This window comes from Myotis davidii, unplaced genomic scaffold (assembly GCF_000327345.1).
Source record: "Myotis davidii unplaced genomic scaffold, ASM32734v1 scaffold120, whole genome shotgun sequence".
Taxonomy (NCBI): Eukaryota; Metazoa; Chordata; class Mammalia; order Chiroptera; family Vespertilionidae; genus Myotis; species Myotis davidii.
The window spans coordinates 5,671,155-5,690,242 of NW_006294778.1; the positions used below are offsets into that span (position 1 = coordinate 5,671,155).

Below are 19,088 nucleotides of genomic sequence, written 5' to 3' on the forward strand. Positions count from 1 at the left end.
GTTAGTTTCAAGCTGCCTGGCTGCCGGCCGCCATCTTGGCTGGCAGTTAATTTGCATATCGCCCTGATTAGCCAATGGGAAGGGTAGCGGTCGTACGCCAATTACCATGTTTCTCTTTTATTAGATAGGAGGATTAGTATAGATATTCATGGTGAAGACAGATTTTCTCTAATTTTGTTGTAATAGCTGTTAAAACAAATATCTGAAAGTATTGACTTTAAAACTATTCCCTTTAAACTTATTTTTTTTGTTACATTTAAAAATTTACTCAAATTATCACATGATTTTTTTCTTTTACATCTGCAGAATTTATTTCAACAGCAACAACAGATTTTTCAACAATCTAGACTTGGTCAGAGCCAGAGACTGAAAACAATTAAACAGTTATATGAACAATTCAAAAAGGTCTGTTGTATTTGGTAACATAGCATATTCTTATAAAGCAATTTATGTTGGAAGTAGAATATATTTTTTTTCTAAGTTTAAGGAAAAACATTTTGCTTATGCATTTAAAATTCTTAACTATTCATTTTAAATTCATTGTTTTTTATTTAAGTACTAATGTATTCTACTTTCAGAGTCTAATGTTTTTGTGGCTATTATTCAAAATAGAAAATGGTAAATTGGGAATTTTACCAAAAAATATACATATTGTGCATAAGATTTGTACATAATATAAGCACTGTGATAGTTCTCGGTTCAACTGAAAATAGAAAGTTCATAAATCATTTCTTGGTAGATTTCCAGTCTTTTTTTTTTAGTATGTTCAATATTTAAACCTTAACAGTTCATTAACCCACTGTTTCAAGCAAAGTACACCTGTAATACTATTTGATTCATGTCTGGCACCTTTTAATCCTAGTGGGCATTCTGGTTTTGATGCATCACTTAGAATATTTTTATTAAGAACAAATAATGTACACTACTTGAATTTTTTAAAGTTCCTACTTTTGAAAATTAATTGCACAAGTTTAGAACCTGAGATTAAAAATGATGATTTATAACTAAACTAGTTTTTTTATGTTTTAGAGTATGGAGGACTTGGAGAAGAATAGTGATACTCTAGTTACTGATGCACAAAATGAACTTAAAAATGAAATGGCTATGTTGCAAAAACAAATTATGATGGATACTGTAAGTTATGATGTTAAAATTGAAAAGTAAGGATTAATATGTTTTAAGCATTGAAATATTTTATTTGTTGAAATATGGTTAACACTTATCTAAAAATTAAACAAATGTTTAATATCTCCTTTCATGAACAGCAGCAGCAGGAGATGGCAATTGTTCGAAAGTCTCTTCAATCCATGTTATTCTGATGACTCTTTGAAGGGAGAACTTGAACCTAAGTAATATGATACAATGATAACATTAGCTAAGAGGCATATACATTTTTAGAGTGGCTTAAAAATTGTATTTTCAAATATTACATTGTGTTACTCATTAGCTTAAGTGCAAGCCTCTTCTTTGTTAACCTCCAAATAAAATGTAAACAGTTATGTGAGTAGCAGCAATTCCTAAATTGTATGTATAAGCTTTCTGCCTTTTAATAGTAATAGTGAATTTTTCTGACACTTGTCAATTAACTTAATAATAAAGATGATCTAATTTCAAGTTTTGACTTCAGTGTATCTGTATCAGTCCCCAAAAGTAGAAAGTATAAGTATTGTAGGTTACATTGTTATTCTTTAAGAAAAAAAAATCTATTTTTATATGTACATCCTTTTGTATAAAGTCATTAAGTTACATAGCCAATTCCAATGATAAGATTTCAAAAGAAAATCTATTGACTTATAAAATGTATTAAAAGCAACTTAAATTTGTGTTGTGGAATAAAACGACTAAAAACCATTAAGATGATTGAACAAGATATAAATACAGATTTTAAAATACAGATTTGTGAATGTCATTTCCACAAAGACAACAAAATGCCATTTAATTGAGCTTGGTCTAAAATTAAATGGCACATACTTGTAGTACTGATTAAATCTATGGAAGTTTGATTTTACATTCATTTCCAAACTTGAACAGTTAATTCATATACCTTGTCTTTTAAAATGTGTATTTTAAAAACAAAATATATGAAACACTTGATTTAATAAAGAAATTGTTCCACCATTTAAGTATCAGCTAAACTTACTATTTTTTTGCTCAAACTGCTTTCATTGATTCATTCAAAACAAAAAATATCCCCTCCCCAAACATGCCCATTAGAAGTGATTTTCTCCTGTTTTACCATGTTTTAAATTCTAATCCTCCCTAACCCCATAACCCACTCTTATCTTACTTTTAAGGTTTTCAAAGTTTTAAAAAACAAATCCATGGGAATTCTCTTTTTCTGTGATAACTTAAATAGGAAGAAATTAGTCCACCATTAACAATAGTCTACCTGACATTAGGGGGACAATTTGCTTCCTAAATTTTTACATTTTGTAGAGGAGTTCCCTTGTAAGCCAAAGTATATTTTGGAATATAAATCTTAGGTACTACTAAAATGTCTAAGAAGGTCCTTATTTGAGTTTACCAAGTGTTTTCTGTGTCCTTAATTCACGTAAGTATATAGTTTTTCCTTTTAAGGAATATCAACTTCCACTTTTTTCACTGTCTTTTTCTTGCTTAAGATTTAGTACATGTTCATTACTCCTTTTTTTTTCTTATTTTATCATATGGCTTATGGTCTACAGAACTGTGGGATAAAATTAAAAGTAGGATAAGAGGGGAGGGAGTCTAAGGATTTGGATCACCAAGGAGCCTGGTGATAGTTCTATTATTCATAATGAACACTATAAAATACTTTGAAATGAGAGTAGAAAGATAAGAATCAGTACATAGTGCACTTAGTGGTTGAGTAACTGATACTTATTTTATCCCCCTTTTACCTCAAATGAAATGTGTAGTTGTAGTAACTTTGGCTAGTATTCTAAAGGGAAGATATTTTTGCCATGTTTTCATAAATTACTAATTTTCTTATGTCAACTGTATTTTAAGTACTATTTTACTTTTCATAAAAGGATGTTTAATGCCCATCTTTTTGTGACAATGAAATGTTAACTCAGAATATCAAGAAACAAGTTGCCCTCACTATAAAGATTCATTTGTTTTTCTGAACTAATAAGACAAATAGCTTTTACTTAATACAAATTATAAAAATTCCAATAGCCCTTTTAAATTCTAGTTGGTATACTAAAGCATGTATTTCATTTTATATGATAGTGGTTAACATGCCTCTTTTGAAAATGACTAATAAAAAATCATAAATCATTCTCAGTAAATACAGTATTATAATCCATGTACTTATGCAGTATTATGAACACATCAATTTTTAGCAAAGTAGTATCATCCTCAACATGGCTAAAATCCTTTCAGTTCTGAATTTATTTTCTTTTTTATGTATATTTTATTGATCTTTCTACAGAGAGGAAGGGAGAGGGACAGACAGTGAGAAACATCGATGAGAGAGAAACATCGATCAGCTGCCTCCAGCACACCTCCTACTGGGGATGTGCCCGCAACCAAGGTACATGCCCTTGACCAGAATCGAACCTGGGGCCCTTCAGTCCACAGGCCGACGCTCTATCCACTGAGCCAAACTGGCCAGGGCCAGTTCTGAATTTTTATGTAATCATTTGGCAATGAAAATCCTGGGTATAAGAATTTCTGAGACAGATACTGCTATTTAGAACTATAGTGGTTCACTTTCTTGTACCTAGAAAATTTAAATTTCTTTCTTTAGTTTTATTTCTAATTTATAGATTTGTATTACTCTGGTAATCTGTTATAAAAAATGTTGATACACAATGAGGACTTCACAACTAAAACAGGCATAATGGAATTTACAGGACTTAATGTTTTATATTCAAATATAACCTTATTTGATAGTATACTAGCCTCCTGCAAAAGGGGATTTCCTTCACTCCTAGGTTCCCCTAACTGCTTCTCCTTTTTTCCTTGGGTTATTAGTCAATATGCTTGTGAACCTGTTCAGGTGCTGGATGACATGAAATCTTGAAGATACTTAGATGAAGGTGTCTTGAAATTTGCAGGCACAAAGCACTAAAGTACATAATCATATCAAATGAAGAAATGACCTTTAGAGCAAAAAAGAAAATATAAGAGATTATGGTCTATCCCTTTTGAAGCAGCAGCTACTTTTCTGCCTGAACACCCTCCACCCCATCTCGAAATTAACTGAAAATTCAACAAAAATACATTTTAGAATATTTCAATATACAGTGGGGCCTTGACTTACGAGTTTAATTCGTTCCGAGACGGAGCTCATCAAGGAGCTCGTTAACTCAAATTACTCTGTCAACTTAAAGCAAAAAATCGGCCGAGAGACAGCTGGTTTCTCAAAAAACTCGTTAGTCGGGACACTCGTAAGTCAAGGCCCCACTGTATTTCATATTTGAACCTCATATAGTCCTCTGGAACATGCAAGGTATTTCACAATTATAGAATCAGAGGCACAGTGGTAAAAGCCTCGACTAAAACACAAAACCTGGAAAGTAATAGAATGGAAGTCTTCACATTCTTTCAATTATCTGCTGTGCTACAAATTTCTACTAGAAGAGGCTATCAGTTATAACAAAACCATTCCATCATAGAGGTTTCTTACTCCTTTAAGATTAGCTGTAAGAAAGTAAAGGCCTATGGAAGTGAGGTAGATGTCCCTTGTGTGGACCAAGGGGGACAAAAAGGCCTGGAAAAGATACCATAGTTAAGGGGAGGCATACACAAAATTGTGTTGTATAAAAAAATCTAGGAAAGCACACTATTTAAAAACTTTCCCAGAGACCAGAGGCAGATGCTTCCTTTCAGAAATAGGAGCCTCACAACTCTGTTGGTATAAAGGGAATTCTCACCCATGAGAGGTAAATCCCCCCATCATTTACTTGAAATGCTCTGTGTGATCCTTTTCTCTCTGAAGCAAGAACCTTTCCCCTAAGGATGCCAAAGGGCACAAGTGTTTTGAATTTGACTTCCTCGCCATAATCACTATCAGTGTAAACCAGGCCAACTCACTCATTACAAAATAGGTACTTGAGTTTTTAACCTGATATTTTAATCATGTTAAACAATTCCATTTGGTAATATTTAAGTTCATTAACAGAAACCCTACATTGAATTTTCAGATATTTTGAATAACCATCCGGTTCTTAAATGTATACTGTTGTGGAGCTCTAAAAGTATTTAAAGTGGACAGCAAATTAAAGGAAATTATTCTGATCTCACCACCATTTAGAAGAATAGAAAACCTTTGAATGGACCATGGATGGATATTATTAATTTACTCCAGAACCTAGTATAAAGGATCATCAGATGTTGTACCCCACACAGAACAGATATAGTTTTTTAGTGCCTAAATCTAACAAATAGGGTAGTTGATTCAAATTATCAAAAGATTCACTGCAGGGCTTCTTTCAGCACACTTTAATATGTGTTTATATATCGCTAAAAATTTGGTGAAGGCAAGTGAGGTCCAGAGGTAGGGGAAAATATAGCAGAATTGTTGAAACCACCATAATTAAAGATCTACCATAAAGTTGTCTCAATAAAATAAGAAAATAATTCTTTTATCCATTTTTGTGATTAAGTTATTACCAACAATGATTTTCTTTTCCTTTGATGGCTAAAGCTTCTCTCTTAAGTACCATAATTCTATATAATCATTTTGGATAATAATATTTTGAACATATGTACTATCCATCACTTTCTTGAGGAGAATGTAATCAATAAGAGTTTAACCTTTGCTTGATGAGACATCATCATGAATATAAATCCCCGAGGGCCATATATAGGGTTACTTAATGCTACCAGAAAATGGTCCCCACGTCTGGTACTTGGTAATACTGTTTTGTTTCATTTCCTCAATATTGACAGTTTTTAAAACAATAAGTGCTCACCTTTGCTAACACGAACTCCATCTAATTTACCTGTAACCTGCCATAAGCTTGGATTAATTCTATTAAGCTTGATTAAGTAAAAGACACTAATAAGTGCTGTAGTCCTTTGGCAGAGTAAAGTCATTTTTGATATTTTTAAGTATAAATAGTATTTTAGGGAGAGGATAAAGATATAGTCTTTTTTTAAATATATTTTTATTGATTTCAGAAAGGAAGGGAGAGGGAGCGAGAGATAGAAACATCAATGATGAGAGAGAATCATTGATCGGCTGCCTCCTGCACACCACACCCCCAACTGGGGATCGAGCCCGCAACCCAGGCATGTGCCCTTGACTGGAATCAAACCTGGGACCCTTTGGTCCGCAGTCTGATGCTCTATCCACTGAGCCAAACCAGCTAGGGCAAGATATAGTTATTTTTAAGTAAACAGTTGTATTTTTAAAAATTTGGTTGGAAGCAAGATCTCCAGATATGTAGGCTGTTTCTATACTCAATAAAAAACAATTCACAGCTTTAAATAAGTAATTTTACAGAAACATACATGGTATAAACTAGTAGTAAGACTACCTGATATTTCACTGAAATGACTCTTAAGAATAGTGTTATCTGACATCTGTTAAAAATAAAATCTTAGCAGAAAAGAACTTACCATTGCTATCCATAGAACAACATATTCGTCTACAAAATTATTAAAGTACTGGTCTAAAAATAAAAGACCTGGGCCCAAAAAGGCAGTGTCTTGAAGATACAGTTCACTTTTAGTCATGTGAGCTATCTATAAAAAAGTAAACAAAATAATTTTACTATTAAATTTCAAACATTTTAGCTTTTACTTGCAGAACAGAATTGATTATAACTTTAATTCACTATTAAGACAAATAAGGATAAAGACACCATTTAATCTCACATTTGATATGGAAATACTGAATCTAAAATTTCTTAAATTCATGATTGATGACTGGGTAGCTTATTAAAGTTTCCAATATTTAAATTTCTTGATATCAGAAAGTTATAATTGATAATTATAATTAAACAAATAAAAGAACTTGCTATATAGTAAAGAATCTGTTTCCCTAAATATAACATTAACTCATTCACAATTTTACTTGGAGGACAAATACATACCTACATTTTCTGATGATAACACCACACACACACACACACACACACACACGCACACACACATAAAACACCCATTGTATGAAATAGTTTTTAGCTCTGAGTTTGAGGACCGAGTAGGTTATTATACCATAAATCATAAAATAATTTCTTACCACCAATTTTTGTGCTACTTTAGCAAAGACACATCCAAACATTAGGGTATAAAGACAAGGATGCTTTTCAAACACATTAGTTGCTGACTTTTTATAGATCATTATTGCCGGTATAATAATTATTCCTATGTGAAGTCCAGGTGACAAGACACTGGTGCCCTAATGGATAAAGCAGAAAATCAACATCACATTTTAACACTATTGATTACATTACATTTTCTGAGCATCTATTTTGTTTTAGGAACTAGAGACCTAAAGAACAGTGAAGTATACAGGCCTTGGCTGTGATTTTCAAACTTTCACAGAACTCTAGGGTTACAAAGATTCAGTGCTATAGGTGTTTGGTTCCAATTAGTAAACACTAAAAAATAATATAATTTATTCTATACCAACTTTTACTATGCTAAAGGTCATCAACTCTTGGACTGCGAAGTTAACATATTTTTGTCCAGAAATATCTGCCTCGCTCTCTCAAGACCAACTCCCCCCTCCCCTGCCTTTTTTAGTATTTAGACTGCAAATGCACTTTTATTAACACTAAAATCCAACCCATTACATTTTTATCTTTGTGAATCAGGATTCTCTCAGCATTGCTTATCCTAAACAAAATACTGAAATAAATTTGGTCTTAAAACTTACTAAATCTATAACCACCAATTTAAATGTGTTCATTAAAACAGACATATTCTTGTTTAAGTTTACATGTTATAACTTACTATAAAATTACAGTAACAATACTACAAAGCCATATATAATAAAACATTATACTATATAGTAATAACATAAAAATTTAGACTAATAAAATAGTGCTTTTATCTGTATTATGGTTCAGGAGATTTTATTCAAGAAAATCTGCTGCTAAAAATGTTGGAAAACCACCAGTTTAAGAGTTTGAAATCAACTACTTCTTAGCCCTAATATTTGATTTCTTATCTTCCTTCAAACAGTCCATCAATTATTTCTTAGTAAAACATTCTCTAAAGAGGACGCTGACGCTTACTAAATCATATTTTCTTTAGTAGGACTCATGTTCCAGCTAGTGCTCTATTTTGTCACCCATGGTCAAGCAACTAGTCTTCCTAAGCACCTCTGCACAGTACTGTACTGAGGTCAACAGACAAAACACCTCAAAAAACATCAAAATAATGTTTCCAAATATATCAGAACTTATGTATCTAAATGAGTTTTATACTTTGCTTTTGAATTATGTATATAAAATATATTTTAATAGATGGATAATTTACGAATTATGTGGATTCTTTTGAAATTGTCCTAAAGCCAATTCATGTCATTTAAGAGGATAAGACTTTTTAAAACGAAAAATGCTGTATTTTATGTTTATTACTCCTCTTATTTATTAGACCAAGCTCCAAATGACTTTTTTTTCTAAATCAAATCCACCTTTAAAGGACAGAAAAATTGAACTATAACACCAAAGAAATTAACGAGAATGACTTACAGCTTAAAGTAATTCTAAAAAGACATTCCAAAAACGTTTTTGATAAAAGATGGCATCATTGGAATAAGTATTCATATCCTTATGTTCAAGAACCTTGAAGATTACAATATGTTTTTTAAGAAACAGATACTGTGTTATATTTATTTAAAATCTTGGCAGGAGTTCTGACTGATAAAGCACCAGGTCTGTCCACTCAGTTTAGGAATTGAGGTTAAAATATTTTACCTTTTAAAATAGAATAGTTTAAAAATATCTATTTCAGTGAAATATACTTCTCTGGTAATAAGTACCCCATATGTGAAACAATGACCTCTGGCAGCTTTCCCGCCATTCAATCAGGACTCAGTCTCTACCTTTTCTCCTCTCCTCTCCTTATTAGTGGAAGGCACAAAATGCAAGACAACAAATGGCAACTCTTAATTATGTACAGTAATGAAACAGATGAGTAAATGAAATGCCAGGAATGTCTAGTCAGAAAAGCTACAAAGATGAAAAGTGCTTTATTATCAGTCTATACTGTTTTAAAAATGCTTTTGTATTATGTACCTAAAAAGAATCCTTTAAGATATTTCATTCCCTTCCCCATTCTTGAACTTCAGCATATGTTTAGTATCTCTGTAGCTGGTGATAAGTAAGTTTAGCATAAAATTAATGTCTTACTGCTATAGTGGATCCATTCTTGCCAACTCCACCATGGAGGATAACATGGAAATAATTTGAACAGGAAAAAATTGCTCCACCTACAACTCCAAGAACTGGGAAGATCTTCAATTTTACTTCTAGAATGGGTATCTTGAGGGGTAGAGGAAAGAAACATCATTAAGAAAATAGAATTTATTTTCCTATTAAATAGTAAAGAAACATTACAATATGGTCCTATACAATAAGTTATCATTTTTCTTTTACTCAAACCGTAACTTCTGGAAGGTAGCCTGAAGTGGTAACTTCTCTTTTAATGGTTTTATTCATTAAGTGAAAAACAAATCCACCAAATTCAGCTAAGTCTACTTACATAATTGTCATGAGACATTTAATCTCATAAACCTTCATCTGACTTAAATGAATGAAAAAGGATAGGTCACTTGGATTTAAATCACAGGAAAGTCAGACACCATAATCTGCATCATGAATGTGACAATCATGATGTGTGTCCATGCAAAAATTCTGCGTAGTTAAGATCCAGGATTAAATCTCTAGCAGTATATTTACCTGTTGGTCAAATGCTGTTCAAGAAAACTTCCAAAGGCAGCAAAGGATTTAAAAAACAGTAACAATGAATTGCCAAAAGCTGTAGGCTGTCGTGTTCTGAAAACAGACTTTGAAATATTGTCCCAAAATTTGTGTAAACTATAGATTAACAATTAATTTAGAAAATTTACATCTAAAATAAATAGCCTTATGGGTGAGAATAAGCAGATGTGCTTTCTTCCTATAGTATTGCCAAGAGTGGATGAAATGATTTTAAGATGAAATTACATTCTTCCCCATTAAAACTAGATCAGAATTCCAAATTTAAGACAACCACGTCTGACTTAATGACCAGAGATGCCTAACTGTTTCTAGGTCCACATGCACCTTCTTATGAGTACTGACAGAACAGCTACCACCTAAGTAAGACACATCACATTCCTCTACTATATTCTAGAAGCCTATAGTAGCATATGTTTGATGCTATTATTTAAACTTACATGAGAAGAAATATGAATGTCTCAGGGAATGTACCACTACTTGAAAATATGCTCAAAGTCTATTTCTGATCCTAGTGATATGAACTATAATTAGCCAATTCTGAAACTATTGTCTCAGAGAAGTCTCCTATTACTATTTTTAATACAATTACCTTTTAGAGCAATTTTAGGTTCACAGCAAAATTGTATGGAAAGTACAGAGTCTCCATAGGCCCCAGTGCCTCCAGCATTATATCATACAGAATAGTTTCACTGCCTTATAAAAATTCTGTACTTTGTCTACTTAACCCTCCTCCCCACAAACTCTGGCAATCACTAACCTTTTCACAATCTCCATCGTTTGCCTTTTCCCAAATGAGTCGTATAATACATAGCCTTTTCAGATTGGCTTTTTCTACTAAGTAATATACCGTTAAAGTTTCTCCACATCTTTTCTAGCTTGGTAGCTTTTTCTTTTTAATAGTAATTAATATTCCATTGTCTGGATGTACCATGGTTTATCCATTTACCTACTGAAGGACATCTTGGTTGCATCAATGTATTGGAAACTATAAATAAAGCTGCTATAAACATCTATGTTCAGGTTTCTGTGTGGATAAGTTTTCAACTTATTTGGATAAATCCCAAGGGATCTTATGGTAGGAGTATGTTTAGTTTTGTATCTTGTACTATTTTCACTGGATGTATAATGTAGCTTAGTGACTAAAAACATAGAATTTGGAATCAGTCTACTTAATTTCTAGCTCCAGATCTCACTAGCTACCTAGTATGTGTTCTTGGACAAATTAATCATTCTAAAACATTTATAAAACAGATTAATGATATCGATTTTATAGGATTGTTCTGAGGATCAGGTGAAGCAATGATAGTAGAATGTTTAGGAACATAATAAGTGTTGAATAAACGTTAGTTGTTGGCTATTGATATTATCCTTCTTCACTCTATGGGAATGAGATTGTGAGTCAGCCAGTGTTGTGGACTTAGGTTGTAGAGACACAATAATTTGTTTCTTTCTAGTTTCTCCCTTTGCAAAGCGTGAATGTATGACAGTGGCTTTGTGAGTGTCAGTTTTGATCAAAATACTGAGGTTACCAACCAAGCAGAAAATGAAAATACTCCTTAATATGGGAAACTTCACCTCATTATAGAGTATAAAAATGCAAATTAGCAACATTTCTTTCCTAATATTGAGGGACAAGTTTCAAATGTAAAATATTTTATTGAATTTATTCTTCTAAACATCTACTGTATAAGATAAATTTTGGCCTGGAAAAGGCAGTTCAACTAGTGTTTAAGTTTGTATTAGGGAAGTGGGGTTCTTTTTTTTCTCTGTGCTAATATATTCCTGCATAAAGGAAAATGTCATAAGGTATGTAGGATAAAAAAAAAATTATATAACAAAAGGAGAAAGTTAAGAAATGCAATGAATATTAAGTACAATGCCCAGGTTTTCTGAAGAAAATTAACAATGCAATATTTTTCCTAAATATTTAAAAAGTACTTAAAAGTAAATATAAACATTCAGTTTTACCGTATAGTCCCACATTGTTGCTCCTCCAATTGTAGACAACACAAAGATGATCATTAAACCTACTTGGATTTCATTTACATCCACTCTAAAGATGAAGGATAAAGAATAGAAAAAATATTTGTAAATAAAATTCCTGTATGTAAAGGTTAGTTAACCATATACTAAATATCAAAGGTGTAAAAATATCTATAGGCTTAGTTTATTTTTACCTTTAGTTCCATCACTGAATTATCAGATGACTACACGGTTAAGTAAAAAACACACCTATAGAACAACATGTGCTCACATACAGGTAAATATTAGTATATGCATGAAGAGGACAACTCTATGGCATATATAAAATTGCTAATAGTGGTTACCACTGAGGTTGCAGAAGATTTTTTACTTTTTATTTTATGTACTTCTGTAAAGTTTGAATTTTTTTTATAACAATTACTCTCATAATCAGAAATAATTACAAAATATAAAAACAACAGATAATTTAAGACAAATTCTTAAACACTTTCAAGTCAATTTAACTAAGAAGCAGGGAAAATTCCAATAGTTTTCCTTATTAAGTTACTAAGAGTTCCCTTTATTTCCCATCCAAATATTTTCCTCTTAATATATAAATATGCTTCAATTTTTTGTATAAAAAAACAACCCCTAGACCTAGCTGGTTTTGCTCAGTGGCTAGAGCGACGGCCTGCAGACTGAAGGATCCATGGTTCCGTTCCGGTGGAGGGCACATGCCTGGGTTGTGGGCTTGGTCCCCAGTAAGGGGGCGTGCAGGAGGCAGCTAATCGATGGCTCTCTCTCATCATTGATGTTTCTGTCTCTCCCTCTCCCTTCCTCTCTGAAATCAATAAAAATAATTTTAAAAAAACAACCCTAAAAACCAGCCAATACCAGTCTCTAATCGGTACCCCCTGAAGCTATCGACTCCTCTCTTCTTTGCTCCATAAACAGGTTAACTGAAAAGTAGTACATTTCTAATTTCCTCCTGTCCTCAGAGTTGCTGCTTAATCCACTCTAATCTGATTTTTGGCGCCATTGTACTAAAATTACTTAATGTAAACAGTGTCTTTCAATTTGCCAAACTAAGGAATACATTTCAGTTATTATCTTGCATAACCTCTCTACAATACTGAAAATGCTGATCATTCCCTCTTTCTTGAAATGCTTTGCTATGGTTTTATTTATTCCATTCTCTTTCCTGATTCTCCTAACTTGCTGGAAGCTTTTCTCAGGCTCCTTCTTAGACTGCTTCTTCTTCCACATCTTAAATGCTATTACTTCCAGAATTCCATTTTTTCTCCTTTTAGAGTCTCTGAACAATTCTCTCTGTACTTAAGACTATCATCTATATGCTAATCACCTCTAAATCCCCATCTTCTTTTCTGAGCTCCAGATTTTTATATCTGTCAGCCTACTTTACATCTCCACTTGGATGCCAGAGTCTCTAGATCAGTGGTTCTCAACCTTCCTGATGCCGCGACCCTTTAATACAATTCCTCATGCTGTGGTGACCCCCAACCATAAAATTATTTTCGTTGCTGCTTCATAACTGTCATTTTGCTACCGTTATGAATCGTAATATAAATATCTGATATACTATATGTGTTTTTCGATGGTCGCGACCCACAGGTTGAGAACCGCTGCTCTAGATGCTAAAGGAATACTTATTGCTCTGCAAATATAAAAAATATGAGGATTAGATGATAAAAAAACAACAACAAAAAAAACAGAAATGGAAGGAAACACAACTAAGTTATTTGGGGACAGGAGAAAAGGTGAACTGAATATTAAGGAAAATATGAATAATGACATGCAGGTATTAGTAAGATCAGTGGCCTCCAGGCTTCATGGAGAAATAATCAAGTTAGTTGGAAAAGGAAAACATAATAATAAAATGTTTGGTACTTTGTGGAGAAAAAGGGGGAAAAAACTAACATTTACTGAGCATTAACCATGAGTCCTTTTTCTATATTATTCAGGTCCCTTATTTTTCTCTTTCTCCTGTCTAATATAAGTTGGAGAAAAAGAGAAAATAAAGTTATTATCAAATATGTAATTATTTATAACCGGCAGATTTAAATTAAGATATAACATTTATGGATGCTCCAATAAGTTAAAAGATAATTTAAATTCCTTATTGAAGCTTTGTTCCCCTTATTACATATATATAAACTATAACAGACAGTGAAAATAAACTCAGTTATATTTTTAAATGCACAACTTAAAATACATACTTACTTTCCAAACCTCAATACACCCGAAACATAAGTCTGCCAATGAGCACAATAAAATAAGAACATCCCAATAAAACAGCAGAAAAACAACCAGTCATGATGAGTTCCTAAGCGCACAGCAATTGAAGCTCCAACTGCCATCAATACTGAAAGAAACAAGGTTTAAGAACCATTAAGAATTGGAAATAATTAATGAAAAAAAATTGCCATCTACTATTCAGCAATACAGAGTTTTAAGGAACATAATCTTGGCATTAGAATACAGTACACTAAACAAAACAAACACTTTAAGATACTTTTAAAATACACTGTGTAAAAATTGCTCCCCTAGGTACACCTATCCAAAAAAAATAAACCATTCAAACAGCTCATTTCGTGTTTAAGTCATTATTAAAAAAACAAACACAACTTTAGTTAATTTACCCGTGGAAAGAGAGTCACAACCATGGTCAAAAAGTTCTCCTAAAGGAGAACAAGAATTTGTTCTTCTGGCTTGTTTCCCATCAATAGCATCCAGTGACTGGTAGATAAAGAGCCCGAGTGCACATAATAGATATGTCCAGTATGGTGCCTAAAAATAAATGTAAATAATAAAGACTATTATAATAAAACTAGAGGCCCAGTGCATGAATTTGTGCACAGATGGGGTCCGGCCGGCCCGGCCCCAATCGGGGCTGATCAGGGCCAGGCCGGCTGGGGGAAGGGGCCGTGGGCGATTGGCTTGTGGGTCCCACCACTGATTGGGGTAGGGGGGCAATTGGGGGTGAGACCGGCCGTGGGGAGGGGCTGTGGGTGATGGGCCAGCCGGCCCCACCCCCGAATGAGGTGGGAGGTGCCAATGGGGGTTAGCAGCCGGGGGAGGGGCTGTGGGAGGTTGGCCAGCCAGCCCTGCTCCTGATCAGGGTGGGGGGGCCGATCTGGGGTGGGACTGGGTGGAGGGTGGGGCTATGGGCCAATCAGGGTGGTGGGGGTGGGGATGGCCAGGGGGAGGGGCTGCAGGAGGTTGGCATCACAGCAACCGATCATCAGTTGTTCTGGTCATTACAGACGCTGGCTTTTTATATATATATAGATAATAATGAGTGACAGTAAGCTAGCTTCTGTTTGACAATAGCTCAATCTAAGCCAATCAACACATTTTCTTGTGTTCATATTTAATATCACCTCTGTATGTTATAAAGAAGATTCATAACCTTCTTTCTACAGGTAAAAATGAAACTGAGCAATCAAATGAGTTGCTCTAAGTCATCTGGGTAGAAGGTCTCAGAAGCCCACATTGTGAGAAGCACAAAGTTAAGTCACTGGGCAAGGATTAGGACTTGATTTTGATTCTTTCAATACTATACATATATGGCACTAGATTTGACATTATTCAAACAAAGATGGATTACAGACCCCTGCTTCTATTCAGGATGGAGTATCAGGGGATTGGATTTACTCTCCAACCTCATAAAACAAGAAAAGCAATAAAATAAATGAAACACCAGTTTTCAGACATTGCAGGCAATACAGGATGTGATCCCTGTAGAAGGGAAACAAATGAGGTGAGCCTATGACTGCAACAGCTTATGGCCTAGAGGCAGTTTCTAGGCCATAGGAAAGAAATGGGGGACCTGAACAGTGCCCAGTGATCTTGCTGTGTTGAAGAGAAACATAGCATAGTTTAGGAAGGCTAAGGCAGCTAGAATTTGTGAGGCAGAGCACGGGAGAAGAGGAAGGTGCTCAGGTGATTACGTATAAGGCATTTAGAAAAGTACCTGGCATATAGAAATGAGGCAAGATAGTAAGCTAAAAAAATTCCTTGGCAAGTGGAATGGGGAAGCCAAGACAGATAGCTGAACAAACTGGCGGAGCAATTTACAGCTACATACAGGTGGTCACCTCCCTAGAGATAACATCTAGGCCTCAGTTGTATTTCAGCTCCAGGCCCAGAAAAGCTGCAAAAGGAGGTGGTCGAAGTCAGGAGCAGCTGCAATGACCAATGACGCCCTGCCCTGGTGCTGACCAATCACCAGACCCTGAAAGAGGACATCTGGAAAACTGATGAATATGCTGCTGAAACCTTCCCTGAGACCTCCCCTAAGATTCCCAAAGGCAAAAGAGAGAAGAAAGCCCTTAAGACAAAGGACCCAGCTCAAGCTCTCCCTCCTAGGAGCACGCATCACATTTCTTCCCCCTCAGGCAAGTATCTCCTAAACGCAAAGGCTCCCCAGGAGACTTGCAACCAGGGGAGCAGTGGTCAGGAGCAGCTTGTCCCCAGCTTACCCCCAAATCTGTCTCCAAGGCTTTCTCTTCTCTTTTGACTTCTCAGTGAGCCAAAGCAGCCCTGCTTCAGCTCATTTGTTTCCAGCCTAGGCTCTCCTGTTGTTTCTTCTATGCTAAGCCCATCATTATTTTACTGTCCCCAGCTTTAACACTAGATTGCCCAAGGAAGTCATTTTGACTGCTTGGGGGGAAATTATGACTCTTATTATTGAATGGAGTAAATTTCTTATATGACCAGTTGGGCTGTGTATTGAAATAAGTTTTCTTTTTTTTTTTTCGATTACCGTCACATGCTAACCTAAAAGTACATGATAAATTGTCGATACTGGATAAGTTGCAGTTGCTCAATAAGCTAAACTAGTCCTTGTTATTCGAATCTTTATGCAGTGATACTTGTTCTAATAAGTTGTTTATCTTATTTCTTTTGCACCCTAAATACATGAAAGAAATGTAGAATAGAAGTGAGTTATTGGAAAAGCTAAGGAACATAAGTGAAGAGTGCTCCAATATTATTCTTTCACAATGCAGTCATTTTGACTGCTTGGGGGGAAATTATGACTCTTATTATTGAATGGAGTAAATTTCTTATATGACCAGTTGGGCTGTGTATTGAAATAAGTTTTCTTTTTTTTTTTTCGATTACCGTCACATGCTAACCTAAAAGTACATGATAAATTGTCGATACTGGATAAGTTGCAGTTGCTCAATAAGCTAAACTAGTCCTTGTTATTCGAATCTTTATGCAGTGATACTTGTTCTAATAAGTTGTTTATCTTATTTCTTTTGCACCCTAAATACATGAAAGAAATGTAGAATAGAAGTGAGTTATTGGAAAAGCTAAGGAACATAAGTGAAGAGTGCTCCAATATTATTCTTTCACAATGCAGTCATTTTGACTGCTTGGGGGGAAATTATGACTCTTATTATTGAATGGAGTAAATTTCTTATATGACCAGTTGGGCTGTGTATTGAAATAAGTTTTCTTTTTTTTTTTTCGATTACCGTCACATGCTAACCTAAAAGTACATGATAAATTGTCGATACTGGATAAGTTGCAGTTGCTCAATAAGCTAAACTAGTCCTTGTTATTCGAATCTTTATGCAGTGATACTTGTTCTAATAAGTTGTTTATCTTATTTCTTTTGCACCCTAAATACATGAAAGAAATGTAGAATAGAAGTGAGTTATTGGAAAAGCTAAGGAACATAAGTGAAGAGTGCTCCAATATTATTCTTTCACAATGCAGTCATTTTGACTGCTTGGGGGGAAATTATGACTCTTATTATTGAATGGAGTAAATTTCTTATATGACCAGTTGGGCTGTGTATTGAAATAAGTTTTCTTTTTTTTTTTTCGATTACCGTCACATGCTAACCTAAAAGTACATGATAAATTGTCGATACTGGATAAGTTGCAGTTGCTCAATAAGCTAAACTAGTCCTTGTTATTCGAATCTTTATGCAGTGATACTTGTTCTAATAAGTTGTTTATCTTATTTCTTTTGCACCCTAAATACATGAAAGAAATGTAGAATAGAAGTGAGTTATTGGAAAAGCTAAGGAACATAAGTGAAGAGTGCTCCAATATTATTCTTTCACAATGCAGTCATTTTGACTGCTTGGGGGGAAATTATGACTCTTATTATTGAATTGAGTAAATTTCTTATATGACCAGTTGGGCTGTGTATTGAAATAAGTTTTCTTTTTTTTTTTTTGCTCCAATATTATTCTTTCACAATGCAGTCATTTTGACTGCTTTTGGGCAATATAGGTATATACTAAATTTCGGTCTTTCTAGTGTTAATAAACATACCCTCATAGTCACCTGGACTCATATTGTGAAATCTTTTCTGCACAAAGAACCCACACACTACCAGCTGGCCCTAGGCAGACTTTCCCAGGGCCAGGTTCCCTGACCGGTATCAGAAGGAGCTCAGTAAATTTTTTTAAAAATATATTTTATTGATTTTCCACAGAGAGGAAGGGAGAGGGAGAGAGAGCTAGAAACATCGATGAGAAACATCAATCAGCTGCCTCCTGCACACTCCCCACTGGGGATGTGCCCGCAACCAAGGTACATGCCCTTGACCGGAATCGAACCTGGGAACCTTGAGTCCGCAGGCCAACACTCTATCCACTGAGCCAAACCTGTTAAAGCAGGAGCTCAGTAAATTTTAATTATTTATTATAACTGTTATTACTGGTACTACCTGCATAAGATAATTTTAGGTGCGTCACGGGTAAATTTTTCATTTCAATATTTACATCTTTATTTTAGTGTATTTTGGAAAAATTTAATGTGGTTATTAAAAGGCTTAGAATGAGCCTAAGTCTTTAAAAAATGAAAGTTTATGAAAGAAAAATAGTAAATAAAAAATAGTATAGGAAATACACAAAAAGCAAATCTTCCCAAATTAAAATTTAGTAAATACTGGAACTATACAAGGCTCATTTATACGTATGAATTTCTAGACTTAAAATAAAAAGCCTCTTGGCTTTAAATAACCTTGGATATAGTTGACAGATATACAAGATATTACATAACCAGTAACGACTGGGACATTTCAATGATCCAAAACGTCAACTGACTACTCTCTCCATAAAAATAGAAACTGCATTTGTAACAGGGAGAAAGAAAACTGTTAAGACAGATCTTGCATGTGTGAAAAAATGTCATACTGGTGTGGTGTCAAAGGAGGACTATGATCCTAGTGGAGTGATTCTAGTGATTGTTTTTG

At 34.2% G+C, this 19,088-nt stretch overlaps 2 protein-coding genes across 4 annotated transcripts in view; one reads left to right on the plus strand and one right to left on the minus strand.

The window, feature by feature from the left end:
• Positions 1–1,164, plus strand: part of SYCP3 (synaptonemal complex protein 3) — a 9,293-nt gene extending 8,129 nt beyond the window's left edge. Inside the window, exons 5-6 of the mRNA XM_015567581.1 lie at positions 307–405; positions 1,030–1,164. Of these exons, the coding sequence (XP_015423067.1) occupies positions 307–405; positions 1,030–1,164 (234 nt within the window). The remainder of the gene's footprint in view (positions 1–306; positions 406–1,029) is intronic.
• On the minus strand, positions 736–14,662 carry CHPT1 (choline phosphotransferase 1). 3 transcript variants are annotated; one of them, XM_006769369.2, is made up of 8 exons: positions 14,510–14,661; positions 14,091–14,232; positions 11,856–11,940; positions 9,297–9,428; positions 7,178–7,336; positions 6,553–6,678; positions 3,978–4,088; positions 736–1,345 (listed from the first exon to the last, which is right to left on the minus strand). In XM_006769369.2, the coding sequence occupies exons 2-8, from the start codon at positions 14,225–14,227 to the stop codon at positions 1,301–1,303; spliced, it is 795 nt and encodes a 264-aa protein (XP_006769432.1). In that variant the 5' UTR covers positions 14,228–14,232; positions 14,510–14,661; the 3' UTR covers positions 736–1,300. The 3 variants fall into 3 exon arrangements, 2 of the variants coding, with proteins under 2 accessions (XP_006769432.1, XP_015423087.1); XR_001514856.1 differs by having other exon boundaries at positions 1,314–1,345; positions 3,889–4,088; XM_015567601.1 differs by lacking the exon at positions 6,553–6,678 and having other exon boundaries at positions 14,510–14,662.
• Positions 14,663–19,088: the final 4,426 nt, after the last annotated feature.